Genomic DNA, 17,942 nt, shown 5'->3' on the forward strand with positions numbered 1-17,942 from the left:
ACAAGCATACGCTCATCCCTATGAATGCGCGCACGCATACCTTATCCTTATGAGCACCTCCGAGAGACTGAGCCGGCATAGCATCTTGAGATTTTACGAAGTCACCACATGCGCCTCGCAATCGGTGGGAACGTCTCCTCCCACCGAACGAACACCACCGAAAACCTAAAATAAATTCAGGAATACTACGAGCATCAATGTCAAGTCTAGAATTTGAGGATACCACTATCCTCCTAATCACCATAGATTGGTTCGCACGTTTAGGAGCGTTTTGATGAGTTGCCCACGTAGAGAGAAAGCTGTGATTTAGGACAGGTAGATGAGATGGGGGGGAAGAGAGAACGTGCGTTGGCAGGTGCAGATCTTGTGCGCGGTCCGGGGCAGCGGGCAGATCCGTTGGAGATCCCACCATTATAGCCCCTCGTGTCCTCCAGATCTTCCCCTCAATTCGAAATTCCGTAACGGCGAACACCAAACCACAGCACAGCACAGCACAGATCCTCCCCCTCCCCTGTATTTAACACGACGCACCCAAACCCAACGCCAACGCACGCAGCGCAGGACGCCACCACTTTCCACGCCTCCGTCTCCGCCAGCGAGCTCCTCTCCGCTTCCTCCTCCGGTCCCCGCCGCCGCCCCGCTCCCCAAGGTTCGATCCCTCCCTCCCTCCCTGCCACGCGTCCCCGAACCCCTTTGCTAGCTGCTCCGTGCGCGGCGCGGATCTGGCCGCAGAGCCTGCTGTGCCGTTTATCTGGCGGCGTGGATCTGCCCGTGCGCGCGGGTGGGTTCTGCCGATCCGACGGTCCTCCGGCCCCGTCGGCGGCTGGTGATTCTGATTTGGTTAGTCACTGCGAAATGGCTGCTCCTCCTTCGGTTGCTGCTGGTCCAGCCAGCCAGCGGCTGTTGCGTTGGGTGTTAAGCTTGATGCGGCGTGGTGCAAGCACAGAGTGTCCAAGTGTTCTAGCTTTTGCTTTGGCCCGATGGGATCTGCCAGGCCACCGGAGTAGTATTGTCTAAATCGGGGTGGCGACTTGCTACTTTCTTGATCCAAGGGGAAACCAAGTGTAGAGTTCAATCATTTAAATGGGTTTGGCATCAACTGTCTTCTGTGTAAGATGAGATGGCTGGGCTTGGATCTGTCCAAATCTAAAATAAATCTCACCCTGCCTGAATACTTCATAAACCAAATAACTTGGGGAGCTGATTTCAGATGCCGTGGTATCCCAGGGACATCATTATGAAATGTACGGTCTAAATTCTAGATGTGCACGTCATCATTCTAGTACAACTTTTAAGATTGCTACTATATGTATGATGCTTGATTGTGTATACTCTCATCTTGCGGTCTTAAAATGGTTCATGTATTACGGAACACACCAATTTTTAGCCTAATCAGTATATCTGTCTGATATTTCTTAATCACATCATATCATAATGGCGTTAATTGAATAGCTCGGCACCGTACCTCAGTGCGTGGTTCTTAATAGTGCAAAAACCAGTTTGAATTCCACCACTGCTGCTGGCACATGGACCTTGCAGCTCCGTAAATCGTGTTTGATGACTAAAAATGTTGATTTATAGCTAGTTCTAGGCTGGATGACTAAAAATGTTGATTTATAACTAGTACTAGGCTGGATGTCCAGCAACAGCAATAATTGTGATCCAGTACAGCTATAGTTTTTTTCAACTTTGGTAGGCATAGTTGCACATGGGTAGAGCATGCCTGCCTGCAAGGACAGCTTATGACAGCTTATTGCTCTCTTTATTATTTCTATTAAGCATAAATGGTCCATTAATGTGATTGAAGTGGTCTGTGCTTTCTTATTCACAATTTTGATTAGTTTTGCCAGCCTACTTTTATCCACTAGCCTCATTAGTGATGAAAATATTTGCTATGCTTAGAGCCTTAAAGCAAGAGCTACACTTTGCTAAATACAGCTGTTTAGTTTCTCCTTACTGTGTTATTAGTTTATTACCAGAAATATTGCTTTAGTTACATATTTGATGAATAAGGTTGATGAGCATGTCAGGTAGAGATAAATTGACAGCTTCTTAAAATGATTCAGTTAGTTCTGTGTTTTTGTGCTCATCGACGTAATTCTTATTAGCAAGATACCTAGCAGTGAACATCTGATGTAACAAGTAAATGATTGGGAAGGTTTTCAATTGTCTTGTGCAGACCAATGGCTGACGGCGAGGACATCCAGCCACTTGTGTGTGACAATGGCACTGGAATGGTCAAGGTTCGATGCTCACCCCTTTGTTTCATTCAAATTTTAAGCACAGAAAATTTGTTGTTTGGAAAATAAACACCTCATTCCTGTAGGCTGGTTTTGCTGGTGATGATGCCCCAAGAGCAGTTTTCCCTAGTATAGTTGGCCGCCCTCGGCACACAGGTGTCATGGTTGGAATGGGCCAAAAAGATGCCTATGTGGGTGATGAAGCGCAGTCAAAAAGGGGTATCCTGACCTTGAAATACCCTATTGAGCATGGCATTGTGAGCAACTGGGATGACATGGAGAAAATCTGGCATCACACCTTCTACAATGAGCTGCGTGTTGCCCCTGAAGAACATCCAGTTTTGCTGACAGAAGCTCCTCTGAACCCAAAGGCAAACAGAGAGAAGATGACCCAAATCATGTTCGAGACATTCAATGCCCCAGCGATGTATGTGGCTATTCAAGCTGTTCTTTCTCTATATGCCAGTGGTCGTACTACAGGTACGTGTCTGTTTTTCCCTACTCAAGATGGGTTTATGTATACTTAATTGTATCCCTTCGTCAGTCATTGTATGACCTGAACGTGCGATGTGCAGGTATTGTGCTTGATTCTGGTGATGGTGTGAGCCATACTGTGCCGATCTATGAGGGATATGCACTTCCTCATGCTATTCTCCGGCTGGATCTTGCGGGCCGTGATCTGACCGACTCCCTGATGAAGATCCTCACGGAGAGGGGCTATTCCTTCACCACAACTGCTGAGCGGGAAATCGTAAGAGATATAAAGGAGAAGCTCGCCTATGTCGCCCTTGACTACGAGCAGGAGCTGGAGACCGCCAAGAGCAGCTCGTCCGTCGAGAAGAGCTACGAACTGCCTGACGGGCAGGTCATCACGATCGGCGCCGAGAGGTTCAGGTGCCCGGAGGTGCTGTTCCAGCCGTCGCTGATCGGCATGGAGGCTCCTGGGATCCACGAGACCACCTACAACTCCATCATGAAGTGCGACGTGGATATCAGGAAGGACCTCTACGGCAACATTGTGCTCAGTGGAGGGACGACCATGTTCCCCGGCATCGCCGACAGGATGAGCAAGGAGATCACCGCCCTCGCGCCGAGCAGCATGAAGATCAAGGTCGTGGCGCCTCCCGAGAGGAAGTATAGTGTCTGGATCGGTGGCTCCATCCTCGCCTCCCTCAGCACATTCCAGCAGGTACTTACTTACGCGACCATTTTGTTTCGTCGTTATGGCGTTTACCATCTTATTATTTTGCGGGAAAAGATACATGTCTTTTTCTTATTCCTTTTTAATAACATCTTGTTACATAAACCAACCAGAAAGCAAATTAATCTTTTCCTACAAAGCAAAGTATTACTTGAGTTTCCAGCTTTTGAAGAAAGTAGCCCTGATCCCTTTCCCTTTTGCAGATGTGGATATCCAAGGGAGAGTACGACGAATCTGGCCCCTCCATCGTCCACCGCAAGTGCTTCTAAGCCTTGGGCCGTGTCTTACTCCGTGTCTCTGCACTTTTCCTATGATTGAGCTTGTATCCGACTCCCCTCCATTGAAGTATTCCCCGAGCTTTCTGCGGCCGTTTTTACGGATGATTTGGCATTGCCGGATGAAGGAAAAGTAGGTCCTGTATCGCTTAATACAGAAGATGCCGCTTGTTCTTAGTGATATACTACTATGTTGGTTGATATTTAGCCGGTGCGCGCGGAGGAGGACCGACGCACCGGTTTCGGGTGTGGGCTTGGGCTGTTGTGTGGCTGCAGAGTGCAGAACGCTGGCTGTGTATGTATAATTATTTTCTTCCATCAAGTATATTGGTGTGGAATTATTATTATTGTTATTACCTTTAGTTGCTTTGGTCAGCAAGGCTGGTCACCGGTCTATTTCGGCTTGCTGTTTTTTATTTATATATATACAAAAAGAAAAGGAAAGTTTCCTAGAAAGTATTCGTGCCTCCTTCCATTGCAAGCGCTGCTGGCAGTATGTATGATGTTTATGCGAGATCTGTGCCACTGAGCCCCCGGAGGCTTTTGTGGAATCTCCCCATCCATCTGCTTTGATGCTTTTGAGTCTGTGTTTGTCGCCGCCAATGATTTTTTTCAAGAACCTCGTCGTGGGCAGGGGCAGTTCACCAAGAAGAAGAGAGATGATCTAGTTTATAAAAAAAATCAAACCTAAAATCCTAACAACGCCGGTTTATTTTATTTTATTTTAACCGAGGAGCTCTTTTTCTATTAGCCTTAATAGTGGGTTAGTTACATCTACAACCCAAATGAAAACCAAACCTTTCGTGGTTCAAAAACGTGAAACCTCGTCTCAATCATCATTTGTCGGGACTTTTCAGGGTAAGTTCTTTGGCTTCGACTGGACATTTAGATCATGTTGCTATTCCCGCATCCAGAAGGTAGTACGTTCGATGGAATAATTTCTTAGATGTATTACCCCAGGGGTTGGGACCCCTTTTGACGGGTCAGTGAAATATTTATGCCTAAAACCCTGATTCGAGTAATCATATATATTTGATACCGCTCAAGGAGCGGGAACTGCCATTCTAACTCTTCTTGGGGGAAAGTTTGTGGCTGACCGACATGGCTCGCCATCATTTAGCTATTGCATTTCTCATTGCCGGTCACATGTATCAAACTAACTTTGGAATTGGGCACGGTATTAGAGATCCTTTAGAAGCGCATACTCCTTCGGGGGGTCGATTAGGGCGTGGGCATAAGGGCCTTTACAGCACAATCAACAATTCAATTCATTCGAAGTCGCTCACGTACATAAGCATACACTCACCCTTATGAGCACCTCCGAGAAACCCCTATGAGCACCTCGGAGAGATTGAACCGGTCTAATTAGGGAAAACCAGAATGAACACCCAAGAAGAGAAAGATTCTGAAGTTTAGGATAGGCCTCCAACGAAGAACAGGCCAACCTCTAGCTCAGAGGCAAGGGACAAAAAGAAAAGGAAAAGGAATCAAGCCCTCCAGCTCAGAGCCAAGGGACAAAGAAAAAAGGAAAAGGAATCAAGCGGAGGCTCTCTCTCGCTCCTCGGCCGGCCACCAAACCAAACTGAATGCGTCAATGGTTGTGGAGACACATAGGACCAAAGCCAGAAACAAAATAAGAAACTTGGACTAGCAATGAAACGCTGTCCAAGAAACAAAAACAAAAGGAGCACCACAGGAAGGGATCATCAGCATCCCCAGCCACTTTGACATGCTGAGATGCCATTCTTGGCGCGCGCGCACACACACACACAGCAAATCGTCTTATCACAAGTGTCTCAAGATGCTGCATTCAAATTAACTAACACTACTGGGCAGCAGCAGCTCCATACCAGTTGGAATTGGTTTCAAAAGATAGGAAGAAACCCGACGAACCAGCAAAAACGGCACAAAGACACACGCAAAAAACCATGAAACCGCTTTATAATGCCGTCACAGTCACAGCGAGCTGTTCCCTCATTTTATTCGCCTTCTCCATCCATGGGTGTAGTGGCTTCACCCAACAATCTTAACCACCTCCGACCAACGACCAAAGCACGCACGCACACAGGCAGCAGCCAGGCAGGGGATAAACAACCATCAAGGTTTTACAGACAGACACACCTTCTTCTTCTACCCAACACACAACCAACTGGCACCAGAGATGTGGGCGGAGCACGGCACGCCCCCTAATACAGGTCCCCCTCCTTGTGGGTGTGGATGACGCAGTCCGACTTGGGGTAGGCGACGCACGTCAGCACGTAGCCCTCCTCCTGCTGCGCGTCGTCCAGGAACGACCCGTCCGACTGGTCCACCGCGCCCGCCTCAATCTTGCCCGCGCAGGTCGAGCATGCCCCCGCCCGGCACGAGTAGGGCAGCTCCACCCCTGCCGTCTCCGCCGAGTCCAGGATGTAGGTGTCGTCCGGCGCCTCAAACTCGTGCTCGTCCCCCTCCGGGGTCACCAGCTTCACCTTGTACGTGGCCGCCGCGGAGACGTCCAGCTTCTTGGAAGAGGAGGACCTCAGGCTCGGCACCTGCACGGCGCCTCGGCCAAGGAAGCTCAAGCGGCTCTTGACCGCTTTCTGGGGGGCATCGGTTGTTCGAGCATTGCCCAAGAGCACGCAGGAGGTCGCAAACGTGCAGGTTGACATCTTGAAACCTGACCCAAAGAAGCAAGTCAGTGATTTGAACCCAACTTAAGAAAAGGTAACAAAATATAGAACTGAAATTCTCACTATCTAATGCAACCAATTATTCAGCACACAAGAAGTTATGCATTGGGTCGGATGCTATCCTGCCACTAGCACTGCAAAAGCACCCATTGTTTTCCACAAGAACAGCTTAAGGTCAAACACAAAGAGCTCGTGATATACGGCGATGGTATCTTTACCAAGGAAGAAAAATGGGGATAAACCATCATTCTCTCCATGAGAGGGCCACGGTTACTCTCTGGGGCAGTATGAGAAAGGCAGGCATTGCACTCCTGCCCTTCACTCGAAGCTCCAGGACACAATACACAACATCAACGCCCCTTTGTTACTTGAACACCCAGACTAGAGACACAGGAAACAGAAAGGCTCTATTGCGCAGATACCCGTCTGAACCTAGATCAAGCTTCTTAATTTTGTATGAAAATGTTCTGCTGATATAAGCCAACAGTATCTTTACCAAGAAAGCAAAATGGGGACAGGCCATCCACTCCCTTCGTGAGAAGGCCATAATTACTCTTGGAGCAGTATGAGAAAGGCAGGCATTGCACTCCTGCCCTTCACTCGAAGCTCCAGGACACAATACACGACATCAACACCCTTTTGTTGCTTGCTCAAGATAACAACTAATTTCATGATAAACGATTGACACCCAGACTAGGGACACGGGAAACAGAAAGGCTCTATTGCGAAAAAAGATACCCGCCTAGACCTAAATCAACCTTCTTAATTTTTTATGAAAATGCCGTGCTGATATACGCCAACGGTATATTTACCAACAAAGAGAAATGGGGACAGGCCATCCACTCCCTTCATGAGAAGGCCATAATTACTTTCGGAGCATTATGAGAAAGGCAGGCATTGCAACCCTGCTCTTCACTCGAAGCTCCAGGACACAGCACACAAACCATGAGTTGCCTAATAGAGCAACCAATTTCATGTTCTAATAAAAAGAAATAGCCAAACTCTGTAACAATAATAGGAAAAACAAACATAAGAAGTCATGCTTATTGTGCGCCTATTGCGCTTGACCTCATCATCCAACATGCTGTCCAACACTAGCACCGGGACATATTATTTGCGTGACAAACAGTGGTTTTTAATGCCAAACACGCATCGGGACGCTGATATAAGCCGACGGTATCTTCACCAGGGAGGGGGGAAACTGAGGACAAGCCAACAGCCCCCCTCCAGTATAAGGCCGGAGTCACTCTCCGGAGCGATATGAGAAAGGCAAGCGTCGCATCCCTGCCATTCACTCGAAGCTCCGGGACAAACACATACAGGTAAATAAAGAGAAAACCAGCGTCCCTTGCGATGCTCACCAGGTCCTTGATGATCATCATCAAAATCAAGAAGCCTTGAGCAAACAATTCGTCGAATCGGGACAAGGGTCAAGTGAAATGTTGGCGCTTGTTCACCTAGCAACATACTAGTCCCTCCGTGTTCGGAATTACTTGTAGCAGAAATGGATGTATCTAGATGTATTTTAGTTCTAGATAGATACACCCATATCCAGAGACGAGTAATTCCGGACGGAGGTCGTAGTACATACTCCCTCTGTAAACTAATATAAGAGCGTTTAGATCACTAAAATAGTGATCTAAACACTCTTATATTAGTTTACAGAGGGAGTACATACATGCATGCCTAAACCCAGAATCCCCAAGAGCAGACGTTGTAATTTTTACCGCAACCCCCGCTTTGTTTCCCGGAGGGAGGGAGGGAGGGAGGGAGGAAACGACGAGATCCCCTGTCCGTCCGGTCCGGCTGAGCATGCGCCACGGAAGGGGCGGACCTAACGAGGCGGGCGCGCGGGTGGGGTTGGAGATTCCGGGGGATAACCAGGCCGCGCATCAAAGCAAAGCAGATCGGCGGCGAGCCGGGCGGGCCGGCCGTTCCATCCCGGAGAAGTGGCGGGTAGGGTTCGCAGGCCGCCGCCGCCGCCGCCGCCAGAAGGAACGAAACAAGACAAGTGAAAAGCAGACAAGGAAGGGAACAGATCGGGGCCGCTGCTTGCTACCTGTCGCGGCGGGCCGGCGAGGAGGGACGGGGCGGCGGCGGCTTCCCTTGCCTCCTCCTCGTGCTCCTTGCGTGTGTTCTCTCTGTGTGTGGTGGGGGTGGGCGGCGGCGGCGGCCACCTTTTAATAGGCGGAATGGTGGCGAGTGCCCTGCCCTTGCCAGCGGTCCATTGGGGAAAAAAACCGGCGGCTGAAATGACGGGTTTGCCCCCCGCGGCGGCTGCGAACGAACGAACCCGGGGGTGCGGTGCTGGGTCTGGGTCTGGGTCCGGGTCCGTGGGTGGTTCTCCAGTTTCGGCCCACATTCATTCACCCATTCCCTCCTCCAACCTCAGGAAGGTTCTGGAGGCCCCCGGATGGGATGGGATGGGAGTTCGGTCCACTCCGGCAACCCCAGCAACGGGGTAGGTTGGATTCAAGGATTTTAGTCGTTCCACTCCACGTGCTTTGTTTTCTCCGCACGATTGCATTTCATAAGCGTATTCATATCATCTCTTCTCAAGAGTCATGCCATGCCATGCGTTTCCCCGTGCGCAAAAATAAAAAATTATGTTTCTCAATGCACGCCGTGCAGTCTCAGAAAATCCTATGAATCGGGGAGAGAACACCGAGGTTGCCACATCTATCCTTAGTCGTCCCGCAACAATTTACTAGACGTTTGTTTGGTTCGTCATTCTGACTAGAGCTTGGCACGCTTTCTTGGTTGTATGTATTACCGGACGTATCTAGACAGAGCTAAAACAACCGATTCGGGGCAGAGGAAGGTTGTTTGCTTTTTTTTATTGTCAAGGTGTTGAGAGTCAACTCCAAACATTTCCATTTTGTACTCCAACGACTCAAAAAAAAAGGGCTTGTCTCAAGTCAAATGATGCAATGTTTGACCGGGTTTATAACAAAACCATCAATAACGACGTTGCAAAATAGCATGAGAATAGTTTCTTTTGTATTTAATGATGATACTAATTTGATGCTATAATTGTTGTGCATTTAACTTGAGACAACATTTGTAGGCCCTCCTTTTGGAGACAGAGGGGGTGAAAGGAAATTGTTTTAGTGAGTCAATCTTCATCCTTCATCATAACTTATTCACTTCCCTAGTCTAGTCTCTCGTCAATTCCCATGAACTAAACAAGGGAATGCAAATTCTCACACATAATCCTATCATGCACCAAAATAGGGGACTGGAAATAAAACGACTCATTTCATGTCTAATCTCAATACAATTCCCTACCATAAACTCCCATTCACCGTCCTAAAGATTGCCAAACGCACCGCTAGAATATTGATTTGTCTCATTGTTTACGTCCTTTTATGCTTTCTCTTTTTTTGTTACATGTGTGTTTTGCAATTAATTTCAATGTTAAAAAACGGATGCATATATTATGGTGAGAATAAATCGGAATGCCCTTGTTCATGCTCAAATCCCAAATCTGTCGATTATCATAAGACTTAAAATTTTTTTCAAATCTTTGTCACACTTGTGACGGTCGTTTTGTTCTTTGTTCTCCGTGCTTTTGGGGCGCAAACCCATTTTGCCTAGGATTAGTTGTGGCAAATTTAGTCATCAACCTAATATGACCTAAGTTTCAGACATTGTGGTAGATCGTGAATCTTTTGGACCCAGGTGTCACCAAATGAACTTTAAACAGAGGTCATTTTTGCAACCTCAAAAGAATCCAAGTTTTTGAACCTACTCCCTCCGTTCGGAATTACTCGTCGCAGAAATGGATGAATCTAGACGTATTTTAATTCTAGATACATCCATTTCCGAGACAAGTAATTCCGAACGGAGCAAGTCAACGGCAGTGCGAATCTAGAAAATACACCATTCTCTTTTTGTCGATGTGAAGTCTATAATAAGTATATGTTGTATCTCTGTCCAACAACGTGACAAGCATGTGATCGCATATGTTAAAATGATGGCGGATGAGAATTAATTTGCTCCGTAGCTCCATGGAGCTCTTTCTTTCGAAAATTTTAAAATTACATTTGTACATCCAAGAAAATAAAAGAAGATTCTAGCTTGTACATCAAAATACAAACATTATAGATCATGGCATTTTGTTTTTCTATGCATTTCGCAAATACAAACACTTCCTCATCAATTTTGCTCACCAATGGTCTGTTTGCTTGCCCTAGGGCCTAGGTGGCTGGGCTGTCGTCCTTCTTGCCCTGGGCATCGGAAACCACAGAAGCAGAGAACCGATGGTCGTAGCACAATGGTTTTAGCCCAGATGCACTTACCAAGCAAAATAGTTGTGTGGACCTCTCTCAGGTGGAAAGCAGAGTTCTATACTCGCCCAGTAAGATGGGGATGTCATCCATGCGCAACTGAAGTATATAAGAAATACAAAGCACTGGGTAAGTAGGGGAAACTGGTAAATGAGCGTGCATCGGACAATGAGGAGTAGATGGTCGCCTGTGGAGCTCATATACCTGCGAGGCATTTTTCAAATGGAAGAGTCGGTGATCTTCCCTTTCAAGGAATGTCGGGGATGGGTTTTCCCTGCATCCATTTAGCAATGGAAATGAAGATATAGTCAATGTGAAATACTCATGGCAGGACTTTAATAATTGTTAGTTCCTGTGCTATAGTTTCTTCAGACATAACAAGCTCTGACCATGGTTGGGTTACCCATACAGCCTTACTCAATTTTTAGCCAGCAAGTCCACTAGTCTGACTGAAAAAAAGGCATATTCCACTTTCGATTGTTTTTCGTTTTTCCTTTTGAATTAAGTATAAATGACATGAAAACATGCCTCTAGTTACATGATAAAACACATAATCCACGTGATGAACTGGCAACATTTTGTTTTGCACAATTCCAGATCATTGTGTGTGCAAAAGACAACAAAATGGATGAATGGATTAATATCTAGCAGTTGAAATTATTATCATGACAAGAAGAGAATAATAATAGGCCAGAGATGGAACTATCTGCAAAGTCGTGTCATTGTTCCACCGCATTGTTTCTTGATTTATGGAAAACTGAATACTTAAAATGTGTAAATAATAATGCAGAGGGTGAATAGAGGAATGAAACCATACACAAAGCGACGGATAATGATACGTTGATAGTCCCTCAGCAGAGGGCCTAGCTCCTGGAGCTGTATTGAGCTGGATGGAGAACTTCTCCAATGATCACGAAGTGCCTGTACATCATATACAATAATGTCCCATTTCCTTGGAAGCCAACACAATTTCAAAGAATCGCAGAAAAGGAAAGATATCAGCACCTGAATACATGCAAGCTGGTCGGTGGTAGGAAGTGATTCACCAATGAGCCTAGATGATAATTCCACTAGTTCTCTATCATTGATTTCGTCAACAAAACTTGCTGAAGGTTCTATAGAAAGTGGAATCCCCAATCGTTTGGCCAACTCCAACATTGGAGATTCATCAGATTGTGATTCTGATTCCTGCAACAATCATATTCTTTAGTGATTGCAAGGTTCTAAATTCTAATGTCATAAAAAAAATCGACATTGGTTCTCATTTTACTCCCCACAAAGATCTTCTGAACTTCAGGTGTATGAAAACATACCTTCACTGCAGACTGTTGGGCATCACCAGTCACAGTGCTATGGTTGCTGTCTGAACCAACATCAGGAACCAAGTCCCGCTTGGCAATAGGATCATCTGAACGTCAATCGGGCAGAGTTTATAGAAGCAGAGATTATCTTTCTCCATTAAACATTACTAAGTGTAGATCAGAAGAGTTTACAGCAAAGGAGAATATCTAGCTAGTGTCTGGCTACAATCAGAAAAGGAAACAGATGCAAACATGAACAATAACCATAAGCTCTAGCAATTTCCAACACCTCTAGTTATAAGTAGCAAATAATATCAGTAACTGAACTGAGTCAGATGAATTCCTTTTCCTTGGCAGTTTTGTAAACCGACAAAATTCTTCTCACCATTCACCAGTCATTACTGGAGAATGTGTGGACGCTAAGGGTCAATTGGGTATTGACTGGCAGAATATGACTCAACACTAACAGCTCTACATATTTAATTGTTTTCTTATAAATTAGTGCTGACACATGTAAGAACTCAAGTATCTAACCATGATTGGCGGGACACGACCATATCCCCACAAAACCCTCCAAGCATCTTATTCCAAGTTCGCTCCATGTTTAAATGTATCATTTCTTGAAGTTTCGAGGACCAATATCTTCATTGGTTCATCGTGTGCATCATCGGATGCAGATGCCGAGGGAGAAATCTCTTCCATTAACTAAAACAATTTGGTTTGCCTGTGTGAAGTGTGCAGCACATTGGCTGCTTATACAAGTACCAACCCAAGTTATGTGCATCTTCCATCCCTAAGGGTTAATACAATTCACTGGTCGTGTAGATTTAACACATTGTGCCATAGCCAGCTTAATTTAAACATATTGCTGTGTTAATCGGTAACTAGTACATAGTCAGGGCATTATCTTAGCAAGTATAAACATTACGGTTCTTTGTAGGTAACATTATCCACCAAATGCCCCTATTGATTACTTATTTATACGATGCTACAGAGATGGATATGTACGCCGTTAGTAGGGGAAACATATGTCACTTGAAGTACTCTACCAATATGCTAACTGATAAACTTCTGCAATCTGCTTAAAGACAATAAATTGATTTATTCTTAGTTATCTGTGCATACAGCTAAAACAACACCTATATGATACTGATGGAGTAGAAAATATGGCGAGTGTAATAACTAGATTATAGTTCAAACCACAGGCCAACATATGATAACACATAATATTGCTTCTAAAAGCTTTTACGGTTTGCTGTTTGCACAATACAAATTAAAACTTCAAATCTCCAACAAAGCCACCACAAATCTCCAAGAAAAAAAAATCCTTTGATGTGATACTAATATACCTTCAGGAACAAGCCACCACAAATCGCCAAAGGTATTCTTTCCATCAAAGCCACCAAATAAAAGAAACCGAGGCCCTATGCAAGTCATAGAATGATATGCCCGAGGAGGGGGTGGCTCATTACTTGTTGGCAAGCGCTTCCATTGAACAGAGACTGGGATACCAAAGTATTAGTCAGCAAAAATAGATACAATGCCGAAAATTCATACGCGATGCTGATTGCTCCAACAAAAGAACAGTAATTAAAGGAAGACAAATCAAAGCAAGAAACAGGCCAATCCGTCCGAGATGACATTTTGGATGTTATAGATTTTACATATATCATTACCTACACCTGTCTGCACAAATACATGCAGATCTGGAGTGGACACATGCTGCATGTGCCACCCAGGACAGCATAGACATATGATGCACGTGTGCAGAATGAGTGGACACATGGCATTTATCCTAGCTATCTGTAGTGTTTCAGCAAATTCATAGTACTAAACAAGCTAGATAATTTGGGGCTAAGCTGGTTAATTATGGAATCACATTTTAAATTTAATTACCAGGACGCGGTATTTTGTTTCAGAAAACCATCTGTGTCAATAATACGATAACAAGATTTGGTGTGTTCAGTTGATAACAAGATGCAAACTCATGCTCAATGTCCCCAAAGTGGATGTGCAGGGAAAAAAATATCGTTTGAGCTTACCCCTGTCTAAAATAACACATTCGTTGTAGTACACATCATATCTACTTAGCCAACCCCCAGTTCCATGTCCACCAAATAGCAAGAGCTGACAGCAAGATCCAAGATCTATATGTTGTTAGTAATGTTATTGCATAACCGAAACTGGACGAGAAAACCAAAGATAAGCCCCCAAGAGGAAATTCTTTTCTGATACATTAATTCTAGCTGTAAAATGTAACAAACTTTTTGTTTCAGGTTCCAAGAGAAGAATGATTTTATTATTATTTCTGGATCACTAAATAAACTTCCTATTATGTAACTAAAAACAAGGGAGCAAGGTTTTGGTAGCTAAGCCTTGTTTCACCAGATCAGAGCGAAGTTTAAATCAAAGCTAATGCATTCCACAAACTCATATCTAAGTGGATACTAAATATTAACAAATAATTTTCCACAGAAGATAAAACAAAGTTTATTTAATTGTTTATCCGACAAAAGTAAACCCGAGGGCCATTATATGCACGTTCATCGGACATTAAGCTTCGCTGAATAGAAGCTTGACATGATAGCAAACAACCCGATGATTAATAGGTACCACGATTAATATTGATTCTAACAGAATAATCAAGTGAAATCAACCTTCCAAATATGTGATACACACAACAGAGATATCAGCTGTTAATACTTAGGCAGTTGGAGAGAAAAACATCAAGGTTTCAGATTGCATACATAAGGTCCACCAGAAGTCACTGAATGACCACATCGTGCAGAGGGAGATTGTCCTGGCAGCTTTAATTGCGTCCATCCTGGTGTCTCATTATCTCCCAAAATCAACAATACCAGGTTCAGTAATAGCAAATTTACAAATATTGCAGTAATTGTCTAGCTTCGATTTGCAGTGAACCATTACTTAAATCAACTAAGAAACACAACTTCATACTAAAACTCAAACAACTGTGCGGTAACCACTGCAAAAGGACTAAATGAGAACAAACTATGTATAAATAAGCATGCGAAGTATATCAACAAAAAAGGGTGATCCCCCACATCCCTCAGTGGAATAGGATAGCAAAATAATACCGGTGGGCCATCTCAAACTCCATTTCCTTCAAAAAAGCAGGAGTGGACATACACGACAAAGAAGATGTGAATACAATACACTGGATAGTGTCCTTAATATGTACTCCCTCTGTAAAGAAATATACTAGTGATCTAAACGCTCTTACATTTTTTTACGGAGGGAATAATATGTGAATATTATAAACACAGGTATGTAAGCTCCACCGATCATGACACATATTTGCAAAAAGAGTCCTGCTCTAGATATGACATGTTCCGTCCGATCCTTGTCCGACCCACCAGATCAAACCAACCATGGGGTGGAACCAAAGTGCAGCACACCACTGGATCTTGCATCCTACCCGGATCGGACCAGGAAATGTCATACATGCAATAGTTCCGTTACATAAACTGTCTAGACAAGAAGTTCTAAGTGCATTACGAGTTTTGTTCATGTACTCATCAATTAAGATCTTTAAAGCCTTTAAACAACAAATAGCAAGAGATACCTTCTTCAGTAATACCCTTTAAAGCCCAGAGATCACCCATTATCGGCCCAGTTCCACCTGTTCGAAGGAAGATATACAGTAGTCAGGGGTAGGATTTTTTAGACCAAAAAATTATGCAACTCACTAATCATCTAAATCGTCAGTGCACTAAAAATTATACTCAGGAATAGTCTGATACCCAACAGGAAGCCTACAAGCAAATCGGATTGCACGGAACAGTTATATAATAGCTCTTCAGAAATTAACAATTATTCAGGGAAAATATAAATAATCCGTAATACACATAGACTAACTAAATGACAATAAAGGGTTGGTGCTGAGGAAAAGAACCTAGCTCACTTGGGTGGGAGTGGATGTACAATCCCACCACCTGATTTGAGTCCCCATGAACTCCAATTTGGCTTCCTATTTGTTATGTTTGTCGGGGCCTCCCAGTTTTCCTTAGAAAAAGGGGTTGATACTGGCACTGCTCTTGAAACATTCAATGTTGAAGGTATTCAAGTGCAACAAAGCACTTTAGTTTCAATCATCTTTTATGTTTGGTGGCTATTTATAAATAAATCAGAATTATACTTTCTAGTGCCAGCCAGCTTTTCAAGGTTGGACCAGGAAGGCATGAGAACTTGAGAAGTACTACTAGCTTGTTGCAACATATGAAATGAGACTTTGCTAGTCATCTAAGCTAACATGAGCTTTGAGAGAGCCCAAGATGAACGAAATTAAGGAATGGCAATTACCTCTGCCTCCAAATATAAGCAGTCTCTTCTCAATCATAGTGGCAGAATGTCCGCATCTTGGAGGTGGCGCTGATCCAGTAACTGCTAGTTCTGTCCACTCAAGTGACACTATCCAACAGAAAATACATAAAAGATTATAACAAAAGTAAAATAATGAATGATCAACTTATTCAACAAAATACATTAAATGATCATCACAGCTTGAATAAAGGGAGCTGTGAGCTCACTTGTGTCCATGACATATACATCAGACAGCCACTTTTTGCCATCCCAACCACCATACCTGAACAAGGATGAACATCATCTTAATCACAGGTGATGAGACACATATTGTCAGGCGGAACTTGTAGGGAACAAATCGCTTACATGACAATTTTTCTGTTTCCTATGGCTGATGCGGCAGCAAACTCCCGGGGAGACGGCAAATCGCCAAAGCCAGTCATCTCCGACCACTGCCAAATGTCTGAACATAAAAGAAGTACCGAGGCATATTAAGAGGGCTTAGCGATCGCTGAATCCCTGGTACAATTCGAAACAAAACGAGCATAACAGGGGATTCTAGAAAGGGTCGATGGAACGGAGGGCTTTACCGGTGTCGAGCATCCAGAAGTCACCTAACCTGCGAGGCAGACACCGAAACTGTAAACAAGGAACAATGACATGCTGCAAACTCTAATAGACAGAGCGCTGTGCGCAATGGCGAACCTCTTGCCCCCAGAGCGGCCGCCGAAGATAAACATGTTACAGTCGATGACCACGGCGACGTGGAAGGCCCTCGGGCTGGGGCCTGGCTGCCCGTCCGGGCCGCTGCCGCTGCACTCCGGCGTGTACCATAGCCTGTTCTCTGCGACAAGGGGATCGGCCACGCGAGTTTAATTAGACAGTGGCAGAGCGGAGAGCCGACTCCCATTCGGGTGGAGCTGAGCTGCCGCGGGCGGCGCAGGCGAAGCGAGTGGTGGGGGCGGGATTTACCGACGTCGTAGACGGCGATGTCGGCGAGGAAGCGCTTGTCCGCGAACCCGCCGAAGACGACGACCTTGGATCCGCCGATGGCGACCGCCGTGTGCCCGCTGCGGGGATACGCGCCGGCTCAGTTTTCAGGCCGGGAAGGATCGGGGGAGGGAGAGATCGGCGGCGATGGACGGCGGGGAGGGGATCGGTTACCTGCGAGGGGCGGGGGCTTGGCCGCCGAAGTCGGAGGGGACGGCCCTCGCCCAGTGCATCCGCGTCGGCTGCAGCTGCTGCATCATCCCTTCTCCTCCACTCCCGGTGACGCGGTCGCGGCCGTCGCGTCGCCGGAACGGAGCCCTTCGTTCCCCTTCTGACGGTGGGCCACTGTGCCCGGCCTGTGTCAGCTGACTTTTCACACCGCCACCTAGGAAGGACCCCGCTGCTGACGTGGCCGGCTATATTCAAATCAAACTTTCAAACCGAACCAAAATCTACATTTACAGTTGAGTGGCCGATTTTGAGAGACCGGGAAAAGATGAAGACTGATTGTAAGGTCATATTTATCCCTAAGTGTTTTGGTGATTGATGACAACGCATTTGCGGACTAATCGTATGCCATGAGCTTTCCAGACTCTTCTCTGCTAGGCACAAGACGATTGGGTGTCCCTCGAAGACTGACGAAGACGGCGTCTT

At 45.3% G+C, this 17,942-nt stretch overlaps 3 protein-coding genes across 4 annotated transcripts; 1 reads left to right on the plus strand and 2 right to left on the minus strand.

The window, feature by feature from the left end:
- The first annotated feature begins 440 nt into the window (after positions 1-440).
- LOC125553040 (actin-3) lies at positions 441-4,078 on the plus strand. Of its 2 annotated transcripts, none has more exons than XM_048716789.1 (5): positions 441-628; positions 2,177-2,243; positions 2,327-2,720; positions 2,816-3,429; positions 3,645-4,078. In XM_048716789.1, exons 2-5 carry the CDS (start codon positions 2,184-2,186, stop codon positions 3,708-3,710), a joined length of 1,134 nt encoding a protein of 377 aa, XP_048572746.1. In that variant the 5' UTR covers positions 441-628; positions 2,177-2,183; the 3' UTR covers positions 3,711-4,078. The 2 variants fall into 2 exon arrangements, with proteins under 2 accessions (XP_048572746.1, XP_048572745.1); XM_048716788.1 differs by having other exon boundaries at positions 442-649; positions 2,180-2,243.
- A 1,561-nt stretch (positions 4,079-5,639) lies between these two features.
- Positions 5,640-8,605, minus strand: LOC125553041 (ferredoxin-3, chloroplastic-like). The gene is made up of 2 exons (XM_048716790.1): positions 8,445-8,605; positions 5,640-6,372 (listed from the first exon to the last, which is right to left on the minus strand). Exon 2 carries the CDS (start codon positions 6,362-6,364, stop codon positions 5,903-5,905), a length of 462 nt encoding a protein of 153 aa, XP_048572747.1. The 5' UTR covers positions 6,365-6,372; positions 8,445-8,605; the 3' UTR covers positions 5,640-5,902.
- Positions 8,606-10,369: 1,764 nt separating this feature from the next.
- Positions 10,370-17,653, minus strand: LOC125553042 (protein GLUTELIN PRECURSOR ACCUMULATION 3). The gene is made up of 16 exons (XM_048716791.1): positions 17,463-17,653; positions 17,271-17,368; positions 17,004-17,142; positions 16,889-16,917; positions 16,665-16,761; positions 16,526-16,581; positions 16,299-16,406; positions 15,562-15,618; positions 14,723-14,814; positions 14,018-14,102; positions 13,325-13,477; positions 11,988-12,082; positions 11,680-11,862; positions 11,492-11,595; positions 10,879-10,948; positions 10,370-10,773 (listed from the first exon to the last, which is right to left on the minus strand). Exons 1-16 carry the CDS (start codon positions 17,546-17,548, stop codon positions 10,714-10,716), a joined length of 1,512 nt encoding a protein of 503 aa, XP_048572748.1. The 5' UTR covers positions 17,549-17,653; the 3' UTR covers positions 10,370-10,713.
- Between the last annotated feature and the right edge of the window lie 289 nt (positions 17,654-17,942).

The sequence above is a fragment of the Triticum urartu genome, chromosome 4 (genome assembly GCF_003073215.2).
Source record: "Triticum urartu cultivar G1812 chromosome 4, Tu2.1, whole genome shotgun sequence".
NCBI lineage: Eukaryota > Viridiplantae > Streptophyta > Magnoliopsida > Poales > Poaceae > Triticum > Triticum urartu.